This window comes from Etheostoma cragini, chromosome 20, assembly GCF_013103735.1.
Source record: "Etheostoma cragini isolate CJK2018 chromosome 20, CSU_Ecrag_1.0, whole genome shotgun sequence".
Lineage (NCBI taxonomy): Eukaryota > Metazoa > Chordata > Actinopteri > Perciformes > Percidae > Etheostoma > Etheostoma cragini.
Window position 1 is genome coordinate 9,413,401 of NC_048426.1, and position 27,045 is coordinate 9,440,445.

The 27,045-nt window shown below is 38.4% G+C and overlaps 4 protein-coding genes across 11 annotated transcripts in view; all 4 read right to left on the reverse strand.

Annotated features, from left to right (window-relative positions):
* Positions 1–205: 205 nt before the first annotated feature.
* Positions 206–7,546, reverse strand: LOC117936134 (obg-like ATPase 1). Its single transcript, XM_034858947.1, has 11 exons — positions 7,436–7,546; positions 6,995–7,092; positions 6,229–6,372; positions 5,997–6,124; positions 4,164–4,339; positions 3,943–4,023; positions 3,379–3,476; positions 3,124–3,264; positions 2,787–2,883; positions 1,837–1,959; positions 206–1,712 (listed from the first exon to the last, which is right to left on the reverse strand). Exons 2-11 carry the CDS (start codon positions 7,090–7,092, stop codon positions 1,608–1,610), a joined length of 1,191 nt encoding a protein of 396 aa, XP_034714838.1. The 5' UTR covers positions 7,436–7,546; the 3' UTR covers positions 206–1,607.
* A 2,161-nt stretch (positions 7,547–9,707) lies between these two features.
* On the reverse strand, positions 9,708–15,296 carry LOC117936135 (transformer-2 protein homolog alpha-like). 3 transcript variants are annotated; one of them, XM_034858950.1, is made up of 9 exons: positions 15,032–15,258; positions 13,214–13,489; positions 12,723–12,856; positions 12,411–12,570; positions 11,907–12,095; positions 11,366–11,481; positions 11,091–11,246; positions 10,830–10,900; positions 9,708–10,651 (listed from the first exon to the last, which is right to left on the reverse strand). In XM_034858950.1, exons 4-9 carry the CDS (start codon positions 12,441–12,443, stop codon positions 10,641–10,643), a joined length of 576 nt encoding a protein of 191 aa, XP_034714841.1. In that variant the 5' UTR covers positions 12,444–12,570; positions 12,723–12,856; positions 13,214–13,489; positions 15,032–15,258; the 3' UTR covers positions 9,708–10,640. The 3 variants fall into 3 exon arrangements, with proteins under 3 accessions (XP_034714841.1, XP_034714840.1, XP_034714839.1); XM_034858949.1 differs by having other exon boundaries at positions 13,184–13,489; XM_034858948.1 differs by lacking the exon at positions 13,214–13,489 and having other exon boundaries at positions 15,032–15,296.
* A 924-nt stretch (positions 15,297–16,220) lies between these two features.
* senp2 (SUMO specific peptidase 2) lies at positions 16,221–23,810 on the reverse strand. Of its 2 annotated transcripts, none has more exons than XM_034858946.1 (17): positions 23,463–23,810; positions 22,253–22,314; positions 22,052–22,158; positions 21,355–21,421; positions 21,150–21,231; positions 20,853–21,015; positions 20,090–20,196; positions 19,898–19,980; positions 19,613–19,661; positions 19,463–19,535; positions 19,209–19,352; positions 18,983–19,114; positions 18,109–18,333; positions 17,804–17,883; positions 17,607–17,691; positions 17,422–17,517; positions 16,221–17,318 (listed from the first exon to the last, which is right to left on the reverse strand). In XM_034858946.1, exons 1-17 carry the CDS (start codon positions 23,639–23,641, stop codon positions 17,256–17,258), a joined length of 1,797 nt encoding a protein of 598 aa, XP_034714837.1. In that variant the 5' UTR covers positions 23,642–23,810; the 3' UTR covers positions 16,221–17,255. The 2 variants fall into 2 exon arrangements, with proteins under 2 accessions (XP_034714837.1, XP_034714836.1); XM_034858945.1 differs by having other exon boundaries at positions 19,209–19,355.
* Positions 23,811–25,170: 1,360 nt separating this feature from the next.
* The window catches only part of pcnt (pericentrin), a 35,381-nt gene continuing 33,506 nt past the window's right edge, over positions 25,171–27,045 (reverse strand). For 4 of the 5 annotated variants that reach the window (XM_034857745.1, XM_034857743.1, XM_034857744.1 and 1 more), the window contains one exon: positions 25,171–25,641. In XM_034857745.1, coding sequence (XP_034713636.1) covers positions 25,598–25,641 — 44 coding nt within the window. In that variant the 3' untranslated portion in view covers positions 25,171–25,597. The remainder of the gene's footprint in view (positions 25,642–27,045) is intronic. The other variant, XM_034857746.1, reaches the window with a different exon arrangement.

Genomic DNA, 27,045 nt, shown 5'->3' on the forward strand with positions numbered 1-27,045 from the left:
TGTTACATCATAAACTAGATGCATATTAAAACTAGCTATACATTTAATTAAATAATACAATAGCTTGATTTAATATATCAATTTATTAACGTATTGTAATTTAACATTGTAAAAAGCTATGATTATTTCAGTGGCATAGTCCACTCATTCCCTTTTGTTGTGACTTTATTCTCTAACATTAGGAAAAATTTGAAATGGACAAAGCAATGACAGGTTTGTTCGCTTTTATTGACACATGCACATGGATGAGGATGACATTTATTATATGCTAGCTATGTAAGGTTCATGGGATTTTCTAACTTCCACAGAATCTTTAAGGATGGGATTGTTGGGTGCTCTTGAAAATAAAGATTCACACTATGGAGGCAGTGAGGTAAACGAGAAGCATCATGAGGCTGCGCAATCCACAGCGCTCTTGTAGCTGATTTACAATAAAGCATTGTCTCGTAACAGGGTGAAGTTCATAAAGCAAATGTTGCCCTTTTTTTTTTTTTTTTTAAACCAGACCAAACAAAAGTCAATGAAAGCAGTGTGTAGAACAACATTCTCTATTCAGATGTCTTATCCTGCATTTTCAGGGATGCCTGCTTTACTCTTTCTAAAATAACAATATTCTTCCCTCTCAGAATACAGCACAGTTCTGGCCTTAAGTACAACACTGCGTGATGTCTTTCATTTTCTCTTAATACTCAACACAGCACCAATCAAACGTTTATAGACACCGTATATTTTAGCACAACTGGCAAAGGTAGTAAGACTGTATTGTCAATCGCATAAAACATAAACGTTTATTTCAGGGAAAAGGTATAAAAGAACTGAGAAAATAGTTTGTCTTTTCAATTCTAGGGGAAATTACCTAAAAATCATTAAAGATGTCTCTTACATATTAAATGCTGTTTAGGCACATGTGGAAAAAAAAACACATGATGTATATTACTAACCCTCATGGTGGAACTGTGTATTTTATGACAGACTTGATTTGCAGATTGAACACACCTACCTGTAAATAAGCAATTATTAAAAGTGCTGTTATGATGTGAAAGTTCGCAAATGAATCAGCAGTTCTAATTTGGGTAATTGTCAACTAATGTCAGAAAGGCGCACTGTTATTACTCAGAGGAACGAAAGATACATTTCAACAAACCGTTTCTTTGAGTATTGTGGCTTAAATCATCTAGAAAAGAAGTCAAATTCTGATCATCTGATGCATATTAAAAACACGTGGACATCGCCAGCATCAATTAGAAAACAATGTGCAGTTTGTGTTCTGTTACCGTTTATACATCTGTTTCTAGTAAAATCAAAAATGATATATTTCTCAGTTCAATTTTACCCAATCTTTGACCATGAAAGCTGGAATTTAGGTACGGTTGGTGCCATTTGAAAATTTGCTCCAATATTAAAAGGTAGGAATTTGTGTTATTATTGTACAGAAATGTTAACCATTTCAATAGACCTGGGAGGTCGGTTGAGTAAATACCTCTGGCCAACCAAGCCATGCGCAGATCCTCTGAATTCAAAGAAAAGTATGAAAACGACAGACAGTATAGCTCTTTGAGGCCCAACTAAACAATATTCCGAGTTCTCCCTCTGCTGATCGTGTGGTCTTATGGTTTCTTCTTAGGTGCATTGGGTGTGTTGAATTTGAAAAAGATAATGTCGCCATCCTCCACTACGTAGTTCCTGCCCTGTTGCCTGTATTTTCCTGCAGCCTGTGAAAGAAGACATTTTTAAATTGTATTCCAAGGACGTTTCTTAAACAGTGAACGCTGTTATTGGCAGAAATTAAATAGTGCGGCAGTTCAAGCTTACTATTAGACTCTATAAAACACACACCTTGGCGGCATTTTCACTGCCCTCCTCTTTGAAGTCATTGTACTTCATCACCTCGGCCATGATGAAGCCTTTCTCAAAGTCAGTGTGGATCTTTCCTGCAGCTTGAGGAGCCTTGGTACCGTTCTGTTACAGCAAAGACAACTTAATTATGTATTTATACATACAGTGTGTGTATACTTAATATATATAGCAACTCTAAAGAAAATCATGCTGCTAAAATGGCCAAATACTTTTTTATTTTTTTAAAGCATCTATGTTCAATGGAGCCTTGTATGGTTGCCCCTAAAGACCAAATGTATAGAAACATTAAAAAAAAGTGAGGCAAATTCACTTTTTTTCAGGAATTCTGTAAAAACAACAACATTCAGCTGTAAGTAAATACTAAAAAAAACTTTTAATTGCTGCCATATCTCAGATTTTTTAGCAATGCAAATTATGAACAGTGAAAGATGCAATACTAAATGGCAATTCAGTCTTATTATCAGGCTAAAAAAATCCAAATCTGCAAAAATGTGCTTATAATCCAAAAATAATGCAAATTTGGAGCGCATTTCTCAGATGTATTATCACTCAGTGTCCCACTTCAGGCCATTGATGTGTAGTTACATACTCAAATAATTGCAAAAAAGAAGAGAAAACATGATAAAATTACAGTATTATTTGCTTAACCACTAATCATAATATGTAATATTCACCTTTGACAACAAGAATACTTAATATTTGGGAAAAGTTCTATCTATACATAATATCCCATTTAACAAAAATGTTGATTATTTTTTGGGCAAAATTATAAATTTGACAGAATTATCAACATTTAACAGAATATTTATGCTTAAAAATATCAATTGCAAATTACACTTTCAAACAGCAATAAAAATGATTTAACAATCCATTTTGAGAACATAAGTTAATAAATTTTAAAGAAAGGTTATTCCTATCATAGCACTTACCCTGATGGTCCACGCCCGCACCTCATCTGGTCCGGCTGTGAAGAAGTATTCCAGCTGTAGTGCTGCGTAGCCGGTCTTGATTATTTTGGTCATAACACTAGAAAGACACAGAGAAGTCATGATGCAGTTCAAGCAAACCTGCATCTTTGAAAAAGGTTATTGTACCTTTAAACTGAATTACACAATGGTGCGAGACAAAGTCAGTTGACTCAAGGCCTTTTGCACTGCAGATACTTTGACTTGTCAACAAACATCATCGTTAGCTGCAGCCCTTAGTGGTAGGTAAACCACTTGTCAACTTCATTTACAATACTCTTGCTATACTGTGAGTTCCGACCTCTGTGTCTTCTTTTCTTCGCAGTACTTTTTCTTCTCCTCCTCCTCCATGTCCTGCAGTTTAGACTCCAGAGCTCCACTCACAGGAATGACCAGAGCACCGGGGTCATGAGCATCTACCCACTCCTTGATTTTTGCCAACCTGAGAAAAACAGGAAGCAGGGTGGGCTACAATGAATCTTCAACAATTACTGCAAACTCAAACAATGTATGGGACATGCACTCCTGCACACTGGCTATGTGAAAGCAAACTTACCATTTGTTCTTTTTTCTGATGTAATCTTTCTCTGAGAGATTGACCAGGTAGATCATGGGCTTGGATGTCAGAAACAGGTATTTGTTTAACACCTCAATCTGTGGAGAGAATTTAAAAACATCATAAGACTATTTGGTTCTCAAAAACCCAGTTCATCAAGTTGACTACAGTAAAAGCAAAATTAATCTTTTTTTAAATTTGCGCACTAGAAAAAAAGGGGGCAATGGCAAAAATGTGTCAAAAAAAAGATTACAAATCATAAAGTTTAGGTTGGAAAAGTTGGTCAAACAAGCGAGTATCAATGAAGTTGCCAGACAAAGCCTTATTTTTATGGGCATTTTTAGGCCTTTAGGAGAGAGAGGTGGAATGAAATGCAGCAAAGGGTCGCAGGTCTGAGTTTTACCCGCTATCTATGGGCGCATAATCTAGCAACTGAGCTAACCCAGCCATCAGACAAAGACTTTTTTTAATGGAAAAAAAACATTTACCCACTAGAGTTGCCAGACACACAAGCCTAACACACAAACCTATTCATGCACGCACATACTGTACATACACAAGTACCTCTTTGTCGTTCCAGTCGTGGTAAAATCTGACGTGTTTCTTCTCCTCCTGTATCCACTGTTTCACCTTCAACATGATATCCTGTAGCAAGAAGCAGCAGGTAACATGACGTCTACACACTGATTACAGATCAGCATCTTCTATATCCCCCAATAGTAATGCATAAAGATACAACTGTGAAACAGGACAACAGACAAATAGCACAAACGCACTTTACTTACATATTCAGGTTTGAGTTTTTTGTCACTTCCTCTGACGGCAGTTTTCTCCAGTTTGTCAAGGATTGGAGCAATCATTTCCTCGTCCTTTAGTCGCAGTTCCTCATGGATGATCTCAATGTCCCTCACCGGGTCAACATTACCCTCCACGTGGATAATATCCTCATCATCAAACGCACCTAAAAGACAAGTGTTTAAAGATTAAATCAGCCAGTTTAAATGTTCCTATACTTTGAAATCCAAGGGCCTTTTATTAAATCAAAACAAATTCAATTTCAACGGAATTAAATGATATTACCAGGATGTAAAATCCTGCACACTTCATAAGACAATAAATGAGCCACAACAAATGTGTAAAAGTCTTAGATTAGGCTGTGCACCACTAAACTAAATACTAAACCTAATGTCTAAATAAAAGCTGCCAGATAAGACCGCTGCTGGAATAAAATTGTCTAAATTGTATTTAAAATCAGGAACTGAACAAACTTGACACTGAGTAAGCCAAATTACAAATGGCCAGACATTCAGTGCCAGCTTTTGATACTTGATGGTTTGATACCATAAAGTGTTAAGGTTGGAATGCAGTTATAAAATGTACAGCAGAGACGCCTTCCTGCAGCACAAACCTATACATTTTGTGGTAAACCAATGCACTTAAAACAGAGTATTTCAATCCCTAACTGAAAGTATACTAACTTTAAACAGTGTGTCCTAGTTATATCACCTAAGTGTCAAAAGCAAGACAAAGCTTTCCAGAGTAGTTAAACTGGGCAGTACAAGTACAGGCCTCAAACAAACCCCACTGTCTATCACCATGGAATTTAAGTTGACCACAGCCATCCTTTAAATCACGCCATTCAGCCACTGTCCTCAGGGCAAAAGGTACCCTGAGTCCCCTGTTCAAAGAAATATATCTATAGAAAATTGGTTGTTCCTGTTGCCATAAAATATCTTAAAGGTCCCATGACATGGTGCTTTTTTTTGGATGATTTTATATAGACCTTAGTGGTCCCCTAATACCATATCTGAAGTCTCTTTCCAAAAATTAAGCCTTGGTGCAGAATTACAGCCGCTAGAGCCAGTTCCATTTGGCTGGGGGTGTGGCCTTGACCAACTGTCACTTTGCTCATTTGAAATCCATGATGTGTCTCTCTTTCTCATGGACGGGCCAAGTTCTCTGGGTGGGTAAGGCAGAGAAAGGGGCAGTAACTCAGCCAATCTGAGCTTTCATTTTTTCAAAAGGCAGAGCAGCATACCCAGGTCTCGGTTTACACCTATCACCAATTTTAGCCACTGGGAGACCAACGGCAGGCTGGGGGAACTCATATTAACGTTAAAAAACCTCATGAAATGAAAAATGTTCACACCATGCAACCTTATATATGTAAGGACAGCCACTTTCTTTGGGTCCTCAGCTTACAGCACTTCATAAGTACTTATTAAACATCCAATCAATCCTCAAGTGGTGCTCCTTTCATGTAGCGTCTATTGTGTATTGTGTTTTTATGTCAATGTGTTTTAATATGTCATGTCTGGATGTGCTATGAAGTGATTTACTATACCCTTTTTATAATTGTACTAGTTTTCGCACATGCAAAAAAAGGCAACCAAAAGGAACCAAACAATATTTTCTATTCCAGATACCCCACTATAAAAGAGAGTATACTGTAGCCATATCATCTTAGTTGGGCCACATAACATGTGTGAACTCTGTAAATGGGCCTTGTTTTCCTTTAAGAAGTGTCATAATGAATCTTAACTTGCCCTCCTAACACCTGTCCACTCTACTCAGTTGTTACTACACAGCAGCTGCACGCAATAGCAACAACAACTCACGAGTCATGTGGAAGATGCCATCACAGGCACTGATGTGGGAGAGAAAGGCGTTTCCAAGTCCCTGTCCTGAGTGAGCTCCCTTCACCAGACCAGCAATGTCCACTATGTTTAGAAAAGCTGGAACCTTACTAAAGAGGAAAAAACAGCCAGACATGAAGGGAACTTTGGTTAGACAAAAGTCCATGTATGCTTAAGAAATTATATACAGCTGCCATGAGGATATAACACACACCTGGCTGGTTTGTGGTATTGGCAGAGAAAATCAAATCGCTCATCAGGAACTGGTACCCTGCTCTCATTAGGATCAATTGTGCAGAATGGGAAGTTCTCTGCAGAAGCTTGGCTTTTGGTCAGCACATTAAAAAAGGTGGATTTCCTGTGGATGACAGAGTCAGGAAAGTGTCAACAGATAACCCTAAATGATCTTGGCCCGCCTCCGCTGTATGGCTTTTTCCAAAGACTTGAGAGCGGAGGTAATACACAGGCCTCTGTAAAAGGGGACTGTGTGAGGAGGTAATCTCTGGAATAGCTTGCCCCTCCCATTCAGCCCCTTTAAAACTCACATAAAACAGTGGCTCCTAGAAAACCAGAGATGCCCTCTCTTTTAACTGTCACACATTTCATCACCCATACACCTTCATTGTTAAATTGAATGCAGTATAGAGGTGGATGACTAATTTCTTTGTCATCATGTATTTTTGTTTTGTTTTGTCAATGTTTATGTCACCATTATGTGTACCTTTTAATGTATAGTGAATTAGTGCTGTATGACTGCTGGCTGTCTTTAGACATAGGCAGGTGACAAAGGACATAGTCCTGTCACCTGCCTAGGGACAACAGAGATAATTTTGGCATATTTACATGGTGTTTTTTTTAATACAACAATGTTCATTAATATGCATGGTCCCAATTAAAAAAATATATATATATTTCAACATGTGTTAATTCACTCACATTAACATGCCTTAGCATCCACATTAATTATGACATGTACATACCCAACATTAGGCAATCCCACAATTCCAATTTTCAGAGAGGTTCCAAATCGTCCAATTAATGTAGGCTGTTTGGGAGCGTCTGTCTTTTTGGGGGGCATCTGCAAGAGTTACAACAAGTTGGTTACATCATGACCCCATGTCAAAATATTTCACCAAAGCCAGACTTATGCGTACCAACACCTCAGTCCTACTATACGTTAGGTGTGGGCATAAATAACCAAGTAGCCCCATGCTGTTGACCTAGCTCCACTGAAAACGTGTTTATGCAGCTCCAGTCATATGCTCATTCAAACACAGCATGCTAACGTTAGCTAGTGGCTAACTGAAACCACTCTTAGTTACCGGTTAGCCAAAATATCTGACATAACAGATACTACTGTTTTGCAGTCATTACAAATATCATGATAGCTAATTAGTGGATTAAAACTAATCTTGTACTACCTTTATGGGTTTTTTAAGCTTATGGTCTACGTGGTGTTCACTCCTCTGATAGCTGCTCCGGTGGAAAGGCAAGTTGGAGAGCAAACCGGAAGTGTTTTGACGTGAGGGGTCTGTTATTGGTCGGAGAAAGAGTTGGAACGCTACGTCAGAAGTGTACTAACCATAACTGACAGACTCCACACAGTTACGTTTTATCTTATCTATTATTATATTATATGTAACGTCAAATATACTCTTTTTAGGCTATACTATTTTCGAATATACGGCTTTTGGGTATATAACCCATAACCCCATGGATGTAGGATGAGGTTAACCCTAGCTAGAGGTCGCCATTTTACAGGATGAGTTCAAGAACATGTATAAGTCACATTGCAGTATATCTAACTAATACATTGGGAGCCTCCAATGTATGTATGTGTGTGTGTGTTTGTCCCTGGTTAAACTTCTGTACTCTGTTGACTGGAGATAATTAACTGCTTTATTTCTTTATAAACACAAGAGTTTTGCTAGATGCTAGATTCAGGGGAAATCAAATGAATGGCTGGATACATCAGCCTAAATGACTACTGTTGAAAGAAGCTATCTTGCAGAGTAGCTTTCAGTATCAGTGGAAGGACTAGTGGCATAAATAATTGTATCATCAGCATATAGGTGAATGAGTGAATTGCCAGGTGCCTAAATTGAGAAAAGTGTAGGGCCAAGTATGGAGCCTTGGGGGACACCCCTGGTGACCGGTTGAGAATGGGAGAAAAGGTTATCAAATCTTACATGTTGCATTTTGGTGTGAGAGAATTTGAAACCAAACCAGTGAGTGATCAGTGACATCAATGCTGTGAATGAGTGTATTGTGGTCCATGGCATCAAAAGCTTTGGCAAGGTCAATGAACATATCAGCGCAGGGTTGTTTGGTATCTAATGCGGATGTAATGCCATTAAATACCTTTCTGGTAGTAGTAACACAACCACACCCAGATCAAAAACCATAATTTAAGAAGTGGCCACTGAATGCTTTAGCCATAGACTTATTATTGCTAACAACTACTGTATATCGTTCACTCTTAAAGACAATGATAGGGCCCAGGTTTTTTTTTTTACCGTGTTCAAAAATGCTTTGGATTGGCACCACAAAATGTGAACTGCTTTTTAAAGTAGCCGGCTTTGGCCTGCCTCACTGCTTGTGTGGCCTTGTTCCTGATCTGGCGATTTAAAAGGTTGTCAGTGGCAAAATGTGACTTTGCATGCTTTGTGCCAGGCTGTATTTTTTTAGCTGAAGCAGAATAGCTAGATCACAATTAATCCATGTAGCAATTTTTTTATGCGTATGTTTTTGTTTGAGGGATGTTTGTTGATCACAGCAATAAGAAGATCTCTAAATACCAACCATGCATAATTGACTGTGACAATATCAACGTGCAATATCGTTGAAAAAAGAAAAAGAAAAGACAACACTAAAATGTAATCTCTCATTTGCATTGCCTTCCACCTTTTCTTTCCCCCATATTTAGTGGTTTGGGGTCCTTCTATAGGTAATTTTGGGGTACAATTTGGTTCCGGACAATGCTTCAAGCAGCAATATCACAGGCCATGCAATCAGCCCGTTCCAAACTGGCACATTTTGAACTGCACTGTAGTGGTGCATGGCCACAACCAGAGAATTAGGATTGATTTTTTGTGCACTGTGATGTTTACATGCCTGGCTTCCTGTCCAAGAGAGCACAACTGTCTGCGCCAGAGGTCAGAATGACAGTCTAAGACTGGAAGACGCAAATCACCCAAGCCACAAACCATCCGGCAGTCACTTTATTTGAATATGACTTCTCAATATGTAAATATATATATAGCCTACATTACATTATTCCTTTACATATTCAGTTTTGTTCATTTGCAAAGCTATTTACACAAATTAGTATATTTCTTCTCTTAATTTTGTTAGATTTGGCTTTTACTTGTGATTTTCTTTAGTTATTTAATGTGCACTATTAAGAGTGCCTGAGGGTGACTATTTTTACTATCAAAATCTTATTGTATAGCACATAAATAAAGAACCATGAACCTATTCAAGACTGAAAGTCCTTGTTGAGCGACTCAATTCAAAGGAGTACAATAAATATTTCAGTAATCAAAATAATTATTTAGTCAAAGCCTTGGTAAGCAAGCGCTAATCCTATTCCACAGCAATATTACCAAAGGTTAATTTCAATATTGTTTTGACTTTAGATTTTTTTCTATCAACGGTTGGCAGAGACAAACATTCATATTACTACTCCACATGATAGTTTATATTTGCATTTAATTGCACAGCATTTACTCTTCTCATGTTGTAACAAACGTCAGGTGGTTACTAAAACAAAACTATCGTAGCATAAAAACCGAACTGCAGTCAAAACAGCACTTCCACTTTGCCGTGGAGCGAAAGCCAGCTGTCCTATGGACGTTAACAGCATTACAGAAAGTCCATGGGCAGCCTGATTTATGCAGGGATTTCTATTTCTTCTCCCAAAATATTTTATTTACTAGTAAGTAACAGGATTGTTACAGGATAAACAGAATACATTTCATTGAATTTAAAAACGCTCAATACGGTTAACAACTTAAACCCAAAACTCATTCAAACTGTGACACAACAGGGCTTCATTATGTAAGATCACTGATGTCGAAGGGTGTCAAGGGTGCATGCATGAAGTCCAAGCAGGAATATTTTAAGTAAAAAAACACACCAATTAATTCAAAATGTTTGATGGGACTTAATACCAGCAATATTCCTGCCTCTAAAACCACTGGGCAGTGTGGCCATTACAGTACACTACACACGGTTACTAAACAACAGAGCAAATGATCCAAGTCATATATTATTGTTTATGTACAACACCCCCAAAAAGTACTTAACACCAGAAAAACACAACACTTATAAGAAACATGGTATTTAAAACAAAATGTGTATTTTCACTAATATGTATGCATAAGGTTTAATAAACCACCTACAGAAAGCAAAAAGGAGAAATTATAATATAACAGCCACAGAAAATTCTGCCTACATAAAAACAGATCACCACTGACTTGTGGTGCTCAGACTGACCGCATCTTTCGGGCTATTTCTTAAACCTTCAATACATTAACAAATCCAGAATACACATTCCATAGATAATCTGATCAAAAAAACAAAAATATCTGAACAATAAAACTGAAACGGTTGGCGACTCTTCACTCAGTAGTGACCTGTGAGGGGAGAAAAAAAAGGACAGGGTAGTCATGTTAGAGTGGTGTGGATAATCTAGACTGTTACAGTGACAAAGTCTGTGTGAAGGTTACACAACTATCCGAATTTCATAAAATATTATATTTATCAATATTCCAATCCATGCGGTCTAATGACAGAAACGTGGTCTAAACATACGTGGTGAGTAGGAGCGAGATCGGGATCTTGAGCGGTACCCTCTGCTATAGTAAGGAGATGGAGACCTGCGTCTGTAAGGGAAAAACAACAATTCAAGCCTTTGCTTTTTCGGCAGGATTACTTCATAAACTAGATTCATTTGAGTCAAAAAATCCTAAAAGCTGAATTTTACCCCACATTTTATTTTAGGATTCTCAATTAACCATTGGCACAATTTATTGATTAGCATAAACGGGCTACTGGGGAAAAACCCAAACTCACCTGCATGATTTGTAATCTCGATCGTCATAGCGATCATAGTCACGATCATAACTTCTGTCATAACCTCTGTCGTAGCCCCTGTCGCAGTCTCTCGAGGCACGCCGCGATGAACCACCACTGCTGCTACTACTACCCCCACCACCACCCCCACCACCACTGAAGAAAAACAAACAAAAACAAAAACACACAGAATTAAGGTTTTTGACACCTTAAAAGGATAACACCCAAAATGTCCCAACTGTAATAACACAGCTACCTGGTTAAGAAATACTCACTAAGTGGGACGTCCCATGTAGATTCCAGGAGTGGGTGTATGGGCTCGTTTTGTGATGGAGAAATCCACTCTGATCCTGCGCCCATCAAGCTCCATCCCGTTAGCACGCTCCTTGGCCTAAAACCCAGTTAGAGGTCAACTTTTTTTTAATCAAATAAGAAAAGAAAAAAATAGTCCTGAATCCAATGCAGTGCAGAGAATCAGACAAATACCCCATATTGAGACATATGTAAGACGACACACATAAACCATTTATATGATGGTTGTCATTACTAGCTGAGACTTCAGCATGGACTGTAGTTACAGTTTTACTTCTCTGCCCATCAGTATTCACACTTTTTGTCTCTTATTCATACAATCCACTGTCCATAGCAAAAAGAACGACAAACATCCATCACACGTTACCAGAGCCAAAAACTGCTTACTTGAATGGTGAAAATCCCAAACTACCTAAGTAATAGTAATAAAAATCATGTGCTGTGTAATTGGTGGTGAGAAGTCCACAGTATAAAAGTTTCATATGCCTGTCCTATCCTCCTTACCTCCTTGGAGTCCTCAGAGGTTTCAAAGTAGACAAAGGCAAAGCCTCTTGAGCGACGTGACTGCTGGTCATACACAATGTTGACAGCGCTCAAAGGGCCGTACTTTGAGAAAACCTCCCTCAGGTCCCTCTCAGTGGTGTACAGACTCAGTCCAAACACACCCAGACAGTTGTTGGGGTCTGGATTGGCCTGTAAGAGTACAGAGAGGAGTCGAAAACATGTTATGAGCAACTGACCCGCCACTTCACTGCAATAAATCTTGCTTTACTGATAGCCAGGTATATCTCACAAGACATGTTCAAAAGACATGAAATTCCTAATATGAGACCATAAAAAAAAAAAAAGGTAAATCTCGACTCTGAAACCCAATAATGAGTCCATTAAATGTATTTATAACAAGTCTCTTAAAAAGGTAACCAACTCATTATGACTACAAAATTCAAACTTTAAAAAGACACATGGAAACCTCACAGCAATCATTAAGAGGAAGTCTTTAATATATACCCTGTTGCCAATGTGTCTGCGACGATTTGACATGGGGGAACGGCTATGGCTCCTGTGCCGGCGGTACTCCCAGCTACGAGACCGGCTCCTAGAGCGGCGTCGGTGGGAGCGGGAACGAGAGCGGGAGTAGTGCCTGCGTGAGCTGCGATGAGAACGGGACCTGGGAATAGACGTCAACTCTGAGCATGTCATGTACTTACGTCACGTGCACACAAGCTTCGAAAATTTAGTTTTAAAAGTCCACATGTCACAACATAACATTGAAAAACAACGTCTCCATATGCACAAAATAAATAAATAAAGCCACTTTACCTGGATTTGGATTTGGATCGAGACCGGGATCTGGACCTGGAGCGGCGGGAGCCATCTTTTGAGTGTGCTGGTGAGCGGCTGGTTGATTTCGCTGAGCCCTGAGGGGATGCACTCCTCGAGCCAGGCCGCGAGTCCTGGACAGACCAGACACAGACATTAGAAACACTCTAAAACCAAGTGTGTGCCTAACGGGCAAGAAGGTGACAGCGTTGCCCTCTACATGCCCTCTTCAGAAATAATTCACCACTTTTGGCATTTACGAGGTTTAAACTACACATTTAGGAATTTGATAAGGTCATACATTGCAACAACTGTTTAAATTAGAGATTCATTAATTTAGCTGAAAGACAGATTGTACAAAAAGTAAACCTAAAAAAGTATGGAGGGGTTGACCAGTGATGTTTCTGACAGAGAGGAAAACAATCGTGCATGCTTTAAAGAAACAGGATGAAATATAGTACCATAGCAGGCTGTTAGGAAATTACTCATACCCTGGTAAACTTCTGATCTTAACTTCATAACTTCTTTAACTTCATTACTTCAAAACAACCCTTCATTTCTTCTTTCTTCAGTTTGACATTATGACTTCTTTTTTCCTCCTCTTCCCCCATTTACCATCTGCCATTACAACACTAGTAGTGGGGACAGATCTTGATCGCTTCTTTTCAGCATCCAATATATTAGCATGCATCAACACCAGCAGCGCCAAACAATAACAACTTCACATCTGAAACGTCTTCCGCCTTTTTCTTTCTTCCAACCTCAACCTTAACAAAGAACAAACAAGGGTGATAAGGCATGTTGGTTTCTGTAATAAACCAAAATGTACAAAAAAAACCAGCAAAACCAGGAAAACAACACATTAGCTGAATACACGTTTGCATGTAACTTAGCTTGAAATGGTCTTGATTGGTCCTAAATGACTATTTACGGACACAAAGATGAACATTACAACTATTAAATATTGACCAGTAGACGACGCTGGAGTTAGCTTCCGATTCGCCGCAACCTAATAAACAGTCTTATTTTGCCAGACCCTCCTCCAAAGCGAGCTGCAGGAGCGTGTCCCTGCCCGATGTGAGCCGAGTGCAGATTTGAGTCGTGCATAATCAAATTTAAACTGTTTACGGCATAACGTGTCATCCCCGAAAGAGTCGAGTCATATGTTTGTATTGACACCACCGAGGTTTCTCGTTAGCATCTTGTAGGCTACTTGTCGCAAAGTCACTCATGCACAACTCACTTCTACCACTCCACATGGCATTCGGGGATGGAAGAATAACATGCTCTGGTTTATTGGCACCTCTTTAAACCAATCACAATCGTCTTTGACGGTGCTAAGCCGCGGTGCCACCGCAAAACAGGCCCAGGAAGGAACATGTTTTGGTGAAACGTGTACGTATAAAAGTTGTTTTAGTCTTGCATCAGAAAAGAGAGATAGATAGTTCCAGCTAGCTGTCTGGATTTACCCTGGAGAGATCTGAGAAAAAGGTTAAACGTGGTCCTCTATATCGACAGGAGTTTAACATGTTAACATAAAGATGTTAGTTTTATTTGTGAAAATGCAACAAAAAATATTCACACGAAAAACACTAGACCTAGCTAGACTTGTCAAATCATAAACTGTTTTTCAATCTTTAGCCTTTCTGAGTATTTCTAGGCATTAGTACAATTGGTCTAACGTTACTTGTGGATTTTTTTTTTTTTTCCACAATTTCCATTTTTGCATGTTCATAAATAGACTAAAGCTTTCACCAATCGCAAAGTGGATGTCAGACAGCTTTAATGCTTTGGCTAAGACGTCTAGCTAACAAGCTTCAACAGTAGCTATAGCTAAAGGTGCAAAAAAAACGGTGATCAGCAATGTAACGGTAACTTTCGTTACGTTTCCGTTAGCTAGCTAACTGCCGAATCGGAAGCTGCGAATCGGAAGCTAACTCAGTGTCGTGACAAACGTAGTAGTCATAATGTAATGTTTACTGGTAACATAAGTCCATATTTCAATAGCAATTGTTAAATTAGCATGACAAGGGGGCAGCCGCATGTCTCGACTGCTAGCTAACGTTATGCTTTGCAGGCCGTATGCTGTGTACGTTATCGTTTTAAACATTTGCCACACTCATTAGCTACTTTTCTAGTTTAATTTACTCACATTAACGCTATATAAAACTTATTTTTCTCAGGTTTGATGCCATTTTTCAAAATGTGTTACCATTACGTTACCCGACCTGTGGACGCTGTTAAAAGCTAGCTAGCTAGCTAACGTTGGGTGTTTTCAACTGCTATCTTAACTTATAATCACAACTCACCTGCTCCCTAAAATCTTTATCGTTGTCGCTCATGTTATTGATGCTAAATTAACAGGTCATCAGATGTGTAAAAAGAACGTGGAAAACTGACTGTAACGACTGATTTAACTTAATCGCCTGCCGAATTTACCACAAAGCAGACCAGTTTCACCAGATCGTTTCCTGTTCTTCTTTTGGGTTTTATCGCGGGTTGTCAGACCTAACGTTACATCTCTCATAATAGCGCCACCTACTGTACCGGAGGCATATGCCGTCTTTCTCTGCCGATTGGCTTACCCTGACATGTACCCTAACCTTATCCAATCCCACTCCTCTTGCTTAACCAATGCAGAGACTTTAAACGGCTCCGCTCTGAACCAACCCAACCAACGAAGGCAACGACTACTAGCCAATCAGAAGGAAGAGTAGTGTGGGTCATGCCTTCCAGATAGTTCCATCTTTCTTGATGCCTTCATTCTAGTAAATATTTTTTGGCGTACCCTCCCTGGATTACTTTATATCAGTAGGTAAATAAAGTAGTAATCAAATGATGGTATTATTAATAAAGTAAATACAAACCGAACAAACAAAAATAAAGCTAAACAAACAAAAAACGGAAATGATGATTCTATCTGCTGTCTGTGTTATTTCCTGTTCTGGTTTGAATGTCAAAACGAATACATTCATGGAATGAAAGCACCATCTCAATAAAACAACGACAAAATTATTTAAAAGCAGTCATTTAGATGTCAAATAAACTAAGTATAATAATCGATTTGTTTAACCCTTTTCATTTTAATCGGGAAAGGCAATTTTGGGAATACGTGTGGCACTATTTACTGTGTATTTAATGTGTACGTGTAACTTCCATTGCTACTGCACAAACTTAACACCCCTAGACGTTTTATTTATCAAAAACAAACTTAAAATTAAAATAGAAGCTACTTAACAAAAACGACAGTTGTACCGGCCCTCTAAGTTATAAATACAGCCTCTACAATTCCTACTGGGGCTTTGTATGCAATAAAAAGCACCTTTTGTTAGAGGTTTATTGACAATGTATTAATTCTCAATAACTGATTCAATGACAATATCCTAAAGTGGTACTAGTTGTGTGCCTGCTTTCCAGTTTGCAGTACAATCCCTGATGTAGCAGACTACCAAAACAGAATACATTTGTAATATAGTATTGTGATGTATTGTTGAGATAAATGTGAATTTATTGTAAAATAGATTTTAAATTATGCCATTCAGCTCCAGTTGACACCTCTAGTAGCACTGCATGAGTCATTCAATGTATTAAACTACATTTAAAAAAAATGAAATACTTTATTACAGGGAGAGGAAAAAAATAAATCACATTTGAAAGCATTAAACTCAGACATGCATGTGTGTACAGTAATTTGCTATGCAGTATACTATACTTCAGTAAACGTAATAGCCCTAAATAGCCTCTTGCAATATGCTCATGGAAACTATTCAGACACAACAGCGCCTTATGTTAACAGAAAAACAACTATTAATGCTCCACTCAGAAGTAAAACAAACTTTACACACTCCAAAAACAGTCTCTCATCCAGTCATGTCATAAATAATAGCAAAACAAACATACAAGCAATCAACCGTGTATCTTTTGTCTGGAAAAAAGGGACTGGGAAGGTTTTCATTGTCTATATGTCACAGAGAGATTGAGGTTCATGACTAAATAGCATTGTAGTAAGCTCTGTTGATCATAATTAAGAGGGGAACCAGCAAATTGCCCCAAAATATCACTGACCTGCAACAATATTAGTTCTGAGTCAGATGTTTAAGCTTTATGTGCCTAAGTAACTCCCAAAAATATACAAAAGCACTAATGCTCCAAGTTGAGCTTAGTGTCTGAGGGCTAAAGGCACTTCAGGCAGAACCAACAAAGTCAATAAAAAAGCAATTCACTCAGTAGTGCCAAAGCTTGTGTAATACATACACTTCTTATTTCCCAATAACGTCTCCAATTACAACTCAGAGATTACAAAGTGTTAATACGTTCCAGACAGGAAAAGATAAACAATCACCTTTTAAGACTATTGTGTTATAATTTCTCCAGAACAGAACAGCTACACTGGGTTAGATTTCAGTCAGTGGAGTCCGCTTCTTTGGCCCATTCATATCTGTTTCTTCCCAAAGTAGTTACTGTACTGTACACAGATGTTGCTCCCTTTGAGAAAGTCACTGTTAGGCGGTTCATTATGATTCTTGCAATCCCCTATAGCAGCTTCTGATTGAGGATTTCCCAAATCATTATTTTCCTGAAGAGAGGCATGTGGCACTGTAGACAAAGAAGACAAATGTTACTTTCAGCAAAAAGTAAGCTGTAGAAAATAAAACTAAACTAAAAGTGTTACTATGTAAGGTGAACTTAAAGTGTATACTTGTTTAAAGGTGAGAGGCCTTCCTTTTGCAATATAGTCAGCATATTTACAGGCAAAAACGCCACAGTCGCTGCCATTTCTCTGCTGCGGAATCTCCTGTAGAAGCATGACCAGAGTACAAAACATGAATCTTAATAAAAAGAAGATACATTTAGTCATATGTAATTTATCTCAGTTTGTCTTACAGTGGGCCTTAAGCTTCCAAAAGTCCATTTGGCAATGTCAAGCTCTCTGCCTTTCTTTGCTTTGTGCTCCTCTTTAAGATAGAGTCTGGAAAATGAGCACATTGATGTCATTCATTGTGCAAGAATACAGGGTGATACATGAAAGAAGCATTTAAACTGGCAAGAAACCAAAGCTTAAGAGCACAATGAGGACTCACAGTAAAAGACTACAGAGGTCATCGTGTCTCTGGCCCATTGAGTCATATGACTTAACTGTCCTGGACTTAAAATCAATCACCTGTAAAGAGAGAGGGATGAAAGAAAATATTAAAATATACAGTATTATTACCCTTTTGGGATTTTTCCACAGTAGTCCAGTAGTTAATGAATTATATTACATGTTTATCCCGTTCTTACACCAAAATTGCTCAAGCATTCAAGGAACTGTCTATAATTTCCAAATGAAAAAGGAGGAATGTGACATGGGGACAAACATCTTATAGTCCTTGTGGTTCTGACTCACAGCCATTGCCCAGTGGACGCCGAGGTGCAGAGGGACCAGGATGAGGTCGAAAAGGAAAAGGTCGACAGCCTTGGTCCAGCGCTTCACAGCAGCGTGTCCTCCGGGCCGCCCGCCTCCTCCACCACGCAGCTTTGGGAAAAAGAAGGTGCTGAACGAGTAGATTTTTAATCCTGCTGCTTCACCAGAGCAACGCTCCATGACAAGGGACAGGTAGAAGTTTATCACCTTGGTGGAGGAAACAGAGGAGGTACAACAGAATGCAATACATTAGATATATAACTTATCTCTTAGTTTTCACTAGAAAAAATGGGGACTGAATTATTTAATAATTTCACATGAGAATACAATTTGCCCCACAGTAATAAGATGAGGTATTGCCTTTTAATACATATGTAACTGTCATATAGAGTAATTGCCTAGTTAAGTTATTGTCAGCAACACAGTAGTGTAGAAGCAGTATAGTAAGAGGAATGCTCACATAATACTGAGCATCACAGTTGTATTAACCTAATTTTGCAATACTAATTTGAAAAAACAGGTCACGAAACAAGCTCCGTTTCCATGGTGACTGTGTGCAGCGGCTGCTACTACCACCAAGAAAAACTTGTCTGGTATGCCAAACATTGACACTCCATACACAGAGACCATTTAATGGACACACTGTTCCTAAAGAGACAGGTAGCATTATCCTTTAATGCCTTCTGCATTTTCATTGGACACAATAAAAGCTTCAACACCAATATGCGTATGAATATGAAAAGTTGTGCAAGCAACAAGACCAACCTGTCCAGACACTGTTGAAGGAGAAGTTGTGTGGGGGAATTCCACCAGATGGCAAAAGTGGAAAAATAAAAATGGAAGTAATAGTACATACCTCATCATTGAGCCAGCCGCCTTCCTGCAGTGTGGCCAGGTCTCTCTGTGTGATGCGTAGTTTGAAAGCCGCACTGAGAACGAGGTTGGGATCACTCTGAGCCAGAGCACAACTCACCTCCACTGTCATTTCCTACACAGCAAGACAACAAACACATGAAATATGACAAATAAATAATATCCATGCTTTCTTCAACTCAGTGACTACACCCCACTGACCATCTCACCTTGGTGAGCCTGGGTATGTCCTCATCGCTGTGCCGTGTATGTGCAGAATGTGTGTAAGGGAGACTGACTGCAGAAGTTTCTTTGTCCACTAGATTGAGGCGAGTAGCTACTTCTGTAGAAAGGTCCAAATCTGCTGCTTGTTCCTGGTGCAACAGAGGTAGACATTACAGAAATAAAACGTATGTGTTTCCACCCATAGTTACGACTTCTTGGGTGCTTTGACATGTCATGAATGAGCAAGAGATATTACTACCTTTGCACATCGAGCTGTCTGGGTGTTCTCAAGGGCTTCACTGAATGTCTTCGTGAAAGTCAAACTACCACGCCTGGAGAGGAATTATAAAGAGTTAGTAAAACACACACCACACACACACACCCACCCACACCCCCACACAAAACTAACCTTTCCTTGGTCGCAGATGCATTCCTCCATGTAAACACACTTGGTGCAGCTGTGCAAAAAAGACAGTTGAGCTGGTTTAGATACATTAAAACATGTATAACGATGTGGACATTTTCTTGACCTAGTTTAAATCAGCAGCCTTTGTCTCAATTGGTCTGTTAATTTAAGAAACTGTTAAAATATATTAAAAACAAACAAATAGGAGGCAATTACAACCTAAAAAGGGACCTGGAACTCTAGCCACAGATTCCGATCAGTTCCCTTGGAGGTGAATAGGCGTCGTACCTGTGTATCCCGTCTTCCTGGGCACAGATTCGTAGGCTTTCCCTGACCCAGCAGTTTTGAGATCAACCTGTGAAAGTGACTCACTAGAAGCAGAAGGAGAAAAGGATATGAAAGTAGTGAATGTACTACCGTATGTTGTTTTATTAGTCTTGATGAGATTCCCAAATACTTCCCATGAATGGTTATACTCACTCTTTCGGTTTTGTTTGGGTGAAAGGTAGTGGTTGGCTTTTGCTGTATTTCTCGGTCACCATCTCCAGTAAGCGCCTGTAGTGCTCCTTATTGTTCTGCTTTATGGCCTGAAGGAAGAACGCAAATGATTGATAACTGACACAGCCAAATGGTACAGAAAGCATTATAAGTGGTGTTATGAAGTGATATTCAACTTAAAACTACATCTGATCTCCTGAATGCTGAGATGGGTTAATGGGGACAACTGGTTTAAGGTTGAAACTTAATTAAGACAGAAACTTTGTGAGGGAACTTTACTTCTTCAAACTATACTTAAAAAAGGGGGGAAAGCTACCGGAGGCGGTCCTTCGGGACTGTTACTAGATCTAGACTGACATATCGGCTTGTTGCCGTTATCATACTGGTGAATAAATCGGCTGATAAGATACAAGAAATTGCAGTAAAAAAAAAAAAAAAAAGCCAACTTCTGTTTGAGGTAATTTAGAAACAGTGTTTGACCACCAGAGAGCACTGACAAGTTTATTTTTTACACTTTAAAATGTCCCATTCAGTTTGTCTCTTGGTCACATCTGTTTTTCTGTGTTATTGTTGGAATTTATTTTTTACTATTGTTACCAAATATTGATATCAGTGTTGGCTTCAGATATCTAGTGTTGGTTGGAATTATAAAGATTCTAAATTTATAAAAATTGTAAAATGAATGACATCTAAAAAATATCCTTATCTAAACCCAACCTATAAAGCCCAAAAATGACTATTTCACCTCTTCCACGGTAAGACTGGACTTGTAGCAGCGGTTGTGTCCAAAGCCATTGCAAGATGAGTCAGGGTTAGTGGTTCCCACCCTCAGAGCAGGTCTGGAGGGTAGCAGCTGGAGGGAGCCTCTCCTCTCCCTGTCCTTCCCCCTGTCAGGGAGCCCTGCCCCACTGATTCAAAAAGAATACGCACATTAGCAAGGGCGCATTTTCTAAATGGGATACTGATGGTTAGGCAGCCCGAGATATATTTACAGCAAACTGGGTGAGTAAAAGCAAAAGGACTGTAACAGTGGACCACTTGCCTGTATTTCCTCATTAAAGGAGGCGGGGAGCTCTGAAAGGGATTCTTCCCACTCCTCTCATTCACTTCCCCTACTGGTATACCTGTGGAGAAACATGGGGATAAGGACGAGAGGACCACTGACTAAAGAATGTGGCTGAAACAAAGTGACATAAATACAATCAACAGATCATTCTTCTCCTGCGGTAACAGCTGGCCACACTTACTCATTCTCCACTCAGTACTGTTCAGCCATGAGGTGTGGAGCTCATCTATTCCCATCAGCGTAATAGGCTGGATAAAAAACAGGAAATGCAGGGTAATTAAAGATGGAGAATACTAATCACAGATGTTAACGCCAGAGCATTAAAACTTAAGTTGCGCTTAGTTCCTGATCTACTTGTTATCTAACTCAAATGCAATTTAATCAACCAATAGTTAATTAAGTTTTTCTACCACATTTTTATACAAATGATTAGGAATTTGGTCACTGCAGAACAAAAATAAATACAGGAGTCGCACATGCGCAGTAGCTAGGTCGGCACTGCAAGTCAGTCAGAAGCAGAGCATAAGGGCGTGCCACGCTAGCAGCTAGGCGAGCATTGTAACGTGTGTTACAAAGTGACGCACGCTCGTCACGGGAGTGAAGGATGGACTACAATAGAGCTGATTGGAGCAGAACTGTGTTTTCTGTTGAAGATGTAAGTGCCTTTGATCTTTTTCACTTTGTAAACCTTTTACATGCACAAAAAAAGATATATAACACAGTAAAACTAAAAAAGCCAAAAAGCATAATATAACCACATTAAGTATTGAGTCTGACAGTATGATTGTTTTTTTCAATGAATGAGGTCGAGTGAACGTTTTAGGAGTGTAGATCAGATTTTGAATGGCCATGTGCAATGGAGGAGTTGGAGGACAAACCTGCGTCTCTTCATAGTGTCTGGTCTTCTCACATCTGGTCGGTTTCCGCAGCCTGAGCAGACCTGCTACCCCAGACAGCGTCTTCTTCACAAAGCTGATGACTACATCTGGCACACAGGACACCACAAATCATCAACTGTCTTCATTTGTGGGAGAGTTTTGGAATGAATATCAAGATTTTCTTTTTCAAACAAAACAAACCTAGCCTCCGTCTTTTCACGTCTACCTGGTCACTCTGGCAGACACTGTCTGCAACATCAACACTGTAACAGGAAGAAAAAAAGTTTGAGATGGGGGATACTAACAATATGAAATATCACAAAGAATTCTGACTCAATAACAAAATATCTACCATGTTGGGTTAGCTTCAATTTTTGCCGCTTATATATTTTGAATATCAAGTTGTCAGTTCTTTAGGTGCACCTGCGTAAAATGTACTGAGTCTAATACAGCAGTTTTGCAATAAATCCTACCTTCATGAAGAAGATAATGTTCAGTTTTTGTTGATCTGTTTTTTAGAGGTGTTGATTCAAATTCGTGTTCATTTAGGAGGCTGCTGTTTTTTGTGTTTCTACTACTTGCCTACTACAGCCTATATAAGACTGCATTAGCTCAAACATTAGCTACATTTGGGTGACTGTTGATGCCTTCATACAATCCCATAAGCAAAAATATCTAATATAAAAATTGTTGATGTTTTATATGGACTTTTAATGTTATGCTCAGGAGAGTTAATAAAATTAACAGAAATGCTGTATGGCAGAAAGGACATGTTTAAGATATCACTGTCCCAATATTACAATACTTTAAAATAAGATAATCTTGAAAATAGAACAAATTAAACAGTAAAAACAAGCCTTGGAACAGTAAACATCAAATAAAAATGAAAGTAAAAATAAGTAAACGGACTGAATACAGGTTGTATTACTGGCAGAAGTATAGCTATATGATTAGATTAAAAGAGTTTCTTAAATTAGGATTGTGGAGAAGTGCCACTGTTTCTATCTCTGAAATGAGTTGTATTTTGCCGCTTAGAAAAATTATTTGAAGGCTGAATACACAGTATTGCTAAATACTGATGATAGTGCAAGTACAAAAACATGGACAATAACAGACGATATTTAAAGTAATAGAACTATTTTATGTTGCTGATTGTTTGCACAGGCCATTGAAATAACGTTAGCTAGTGTTGGGTAGCTACCGTTAGCTGGTTAACGTTAACGTAGCTAGATGACTTAAAGTTACCACAGCCAATAGCGGTTTACGTTACCTCGTTCGTTATGTTATCGATTAATAGCTTTAGCTAGATAAAATAAAACAAATCAACGTTAATAGCGGCCCAACAGCTCCACAATATTAGTGGACACCTAGCTACCTGGACAGAAAATAGTCTTTATCGTCAACAACCGACCTCTGGTAGTTCCGTTTAGCCGGTCTGCAGTGGTTAACCTGCCGCTGTGCTCCCGCTTTCACCCCAGGTCGCGTGGGCACTTTCTCGCTAACGTTACCTTTCCCCGGACACTCGGTGGACGTTTGCCCACTAACGGGCTCAAACAGCGACGAGATTCCGTCAACTATCCATCCATACATCCCAGACAAATACGAGAAAATTGTAGCGTAGTCCAGGACTATTTCACCACAGATAAGACGTCAAACAACGATCTACGACACAGCCTCCCGTCGGCTTAGCTTAGCGTTAGCTGCACTGCGATAGACGCCAAAGATGTGCGTCCTTCAATGTTGCTGCTTCACTTAGGGCGAACGTTTCTAACGCCTAAGGAAAAAGGGTGGGCGGAGTTCTAAAGTAAAATTGGCATGAAAACAAAGAAATGGAGGAACGACCACAAGCGGCTTCTGCGGACTTCATAAACAAGCGACCCCCTGACCGAGAGGGCGGATAAAAGAGCGTCAGAAGCCGATCAGACGATAACTGGCTGATCAGATCCCAGATCTCAAATATTTGTTACGTAGAAATGATCAATGTCCCAAGTAAACAAACAAATACTGGAAAAATATCTTTATTGTCTCATAGTTCATTTGAAATAAAAACAAATTGTATTTGCTGCTTAAAACAAACGAGTGTTTTTTTGAACAGTATATGGTGTAATCAATTAACAATCTCAGGAAAGCCAATTTCAGGAAAAAATCTTATTAAAAGAATGTTAATTGTACATCAAAATTATGATGTTGAAATTGTGACTTGTTGACTAAAACCTATTACATAAATATCTATTAAACAAGCTTAGTAATAAGTAGGATAATAGGATTTAAATAAATGAATATATATTTTTTTTCTCTCTTCTCTCTTTCAGTGTTGTGAATTTTACAAAAAGAGTTGATGAATCAAAAATTCTAAGCGGTAAAATAAAAAAGGATACCAAAGTGTGGGTCACATCTTTGACATTTAAAAGTCATTTCAAGTGTTACTTTTAAGTAGATTCTTTCTAATTATCTCTGAATTTTAACAATAGAAATTGAAAGTGAAAATTCAGATTTGGCATCTCATAGATCTGACTTAACATGCATTTTATTTTGACTTTTCTTCATGGAAACAGCCATACATAGTAATCATTAATCTCACCAAAAAGTAAAATAAGCAAAGGTCTGGAGTCACTTTACACTATCAGAATGAAAAAGTAATTAAAATAATGTGTAAAGAGAAGCCAAGATTAAAATGGTTCCATCAAGGTTAAAAATTGAGGGGTTTCTGGCATTGATAACATTTCACTTTTACAACGTTCCTAATCCCACTGATCTTTTGTTAAGTCTATATAGTTATATTTTAAAGTCTATCCTCAATAAGCATCCTCTACCTGTACCTCTACCGGTGATACGTTTAAATTAGTCTGTACATTGTTTATTATCGGTTACTGCAGAATTGGTTCCTGGTACTATTCTATTGCAAGTATTTTTTTATTGTAACTTAATAGGGTATTGTATTATATTCTTGTATGAAATATTCAAACAGTATATCCTGTATTGTTGTTAAATAAACAAATAGCACGGAACAAACAAACATCTAATATGAATTGTTTCTTCAAGAACTTCCAGAATGTACAAAAGTGACACATACCACAGAATATACTTCAATTATAAGCTGCCATAAAATAAATCCAGTGTTTGGTGTAAACACATTTAAAATATCAATTTTATGGTAGGAACATAGATTATACAAAAAACAGATCACCTTCATGCAATAGTATGCTCACTAGCTATGCCAATCATAGATTTCTAGTAACAATCAGTGCAAATTTGGACACATTTACAATGAACATCGGCCCTATTTACAAGCACAAAAGTTCATAAAAACATAGTAGAAAAATAACTAACAGTACTATTTAAAACAACAAAAAACATTTGTTCTTGCAACATTTCAAGGGTGACCTTCAAAATACTATTGTACAGAGAATAGAAAAATAATAAAAAACATTGAAAAATAATTAATGTACTTATAAAAATCCAATTTTACAAAAGATTTGTGATATTCCTTTCTACATGGGTGTAAGGCATGGACAGGTTTGGAACAACATGAAGACATTCTTTCATTCAGTGATCGGATAACTTCGGGTCAGGCTGGAAAACTGATGGACCTGATAGGACACAGACACACAAATTATTAGACGAATTATCTTTTTCTGGGAGTTTAGGAACAGAAAATCCATATCTGTCCATTGTAAAGTTGTCATTAAAACAAAACCATGAGTAATGGTCTGACTTGTAATCCTAACAAACGTATCTAGACCAAAGCCAGCCTTCGTGTACAGTATATGCTTAAAAAATAAAATACATGTCCTGAATTAAAACTCTGACTCAATGTATAAGCAAACAATATAGTTTTGTAATTGCAGATATTTTTGCCATTAGACCACTCTAAATCGTGTCGAAAAACACTTACAAAATTAAAATATTAAAAAACTGGAATATTTGGATTTACATATACATGTTTTGTGGGTGAATATCTGACTCTACAGCTCAACCTTAACCCCCTCAAAGTAATTCAACACAGATTGTAAAGGGATGTTGGCAGAACCTCCTATATCACCACCAGATGAAATATTTAATATTAAGTTCTGAAAACTAATATATGAGAAATTGCTACTGCAATTAAAAAAAAGAATCAAACATTTAAAAAAGTCCACCATAATGCTCTGGTCTTAGAGGGTAAAAGTCTTGAATAAAGTCTAAAATAAAGATTTATTTTAGGCATTCTCATGCTTTACTTAGACAGTGACAGAGAGGAAAGGGGAGAGAGAGGAAAAGCTGTATGTCATTCTGACATGTACGGAAACAAATGGCTGGCTGTATAAGTCTGCAAAATACATTAGACATAGGTTATAAATGTGGCCCTTGGCTCAGTTGGTAGAGCAGGCACACACAAACAGAGGTTTACTCCTCAACACAGCAGCCGCAGGTTTGACTCCAACTTGCAGCCCTTTACTGCATGTCATTCCTCCTCTCTCCCCTTTCATTTCTTCATCTATCCTATGGAAAATAAAGGCCTAAAATGCCCAATAATATAAATAAATGGTTATAGATGTGCAATCTCCAAAGAATGGGCTTTAAACTGAATTAACAAATATAGGAGGATCATAAACCTGCAGGGTGCGTACATTCCAGACAGTGTTAGCACCTCTATTAGTGCACTCAGAATAGGTGCAGACCTTTCATCATTCACTGAGAGCTGCATTGTGCTGCTTTATTATTTGGTGGAGTGAGTATGTTACACTCACATTCACCTGCACCATACAGGTACAGGGGTGACAAGCAGCTCAGGTACAGCCATGTCCTATTGTCCTGCAGCCAGCGCTGCCGATAACCAATCATATCTGGGGAACAGGCTGACTGTATCCTCCTTTCCTCTTTAGGGGGCAGGGTTAAATGAGTCTTGTTTGCTAGGTTGGGAGATGGGAGAGCACACAGGTTTTGTTGGATTTAATAACATGCTGTTTTGCAGGAAGCGTTAGGACACCAGTCACAAAATCTGATTCTTTTCT

What these genes read in the sequence shown, in the direction of transcription:
- LOC117936134 (XM_034858947.1), bottom strand. Translation starts at nt 7,092, where the DNA reads ATGCCCCCCAAAAAGACAGACGCTCCCAAACAGCCTACATTAATTGGA. An exon ending in CAATACCACAAACCAGCCAG is followed by an intron (nt 6,125 to 6,228) that starts GTGTGTGTTATA and finishes TTTCCTCTTTAG; the next exon opens with TAAGGTTCCAGCTTTTCTAA. An exon ending in ACGACTGGAACGACAAAGAG is followed by an intron (nt 3,477 to 3,942) that starts GTACTTGTGTAT and finishes TTCTCTCCACAG; the next exon opens with ATTGAGGTGTTAAACAAATA.
- LOC117936135 (XM_034858948.1), bottom strand. Translation starts at nt 15,064, where the DNA reads ATGAGCGACAACGATAAAGATTTTAGGGAGCAG. An exon ending in CGATCCAAATCCAAATCCAG is followed by an intron (nt 12,571 to 12,722) that starts GTAAAGTGGCTT and finishes GTCTATTCCCAG; the next exon opens with GTCCCGTTCTCATCGCAGCT. An exon ending in CGAGATTACAAATCATGCAG is followed by an intron (nt 10,901 to 11,090) that starts GTGAGTTTGGGT and finishes TTTCCCTTACAG; the next exon opens with ACGCAGGTCTCCATCTCCTT.
- senp2 (XM_034858945.1), bottom strand. Translation starts at nt 23,641, where the DNA reads ATGTATGGATGGATAGTTGACGGAATCTCGTCGCTGTTTGAGCCCGTT. An exon ending in ACATACCCAGGCTCACCAAG is followed by an intron (nt 19,115 to 19,208) that starts GTGAGATGGTCA and finishes CTTGCTGTGTAG; the next exon opens with GAAATGACAGTGGAGGTGAG. An exon ending in GCGGCTGGCTCAATGATGAG is followed by an intron (nt 18,334 to 18,982) that starts GTATGTACTATT and finishes TCCTCCACCAAG; the next exon opens with GTGATAAACTTCTACCTGTC.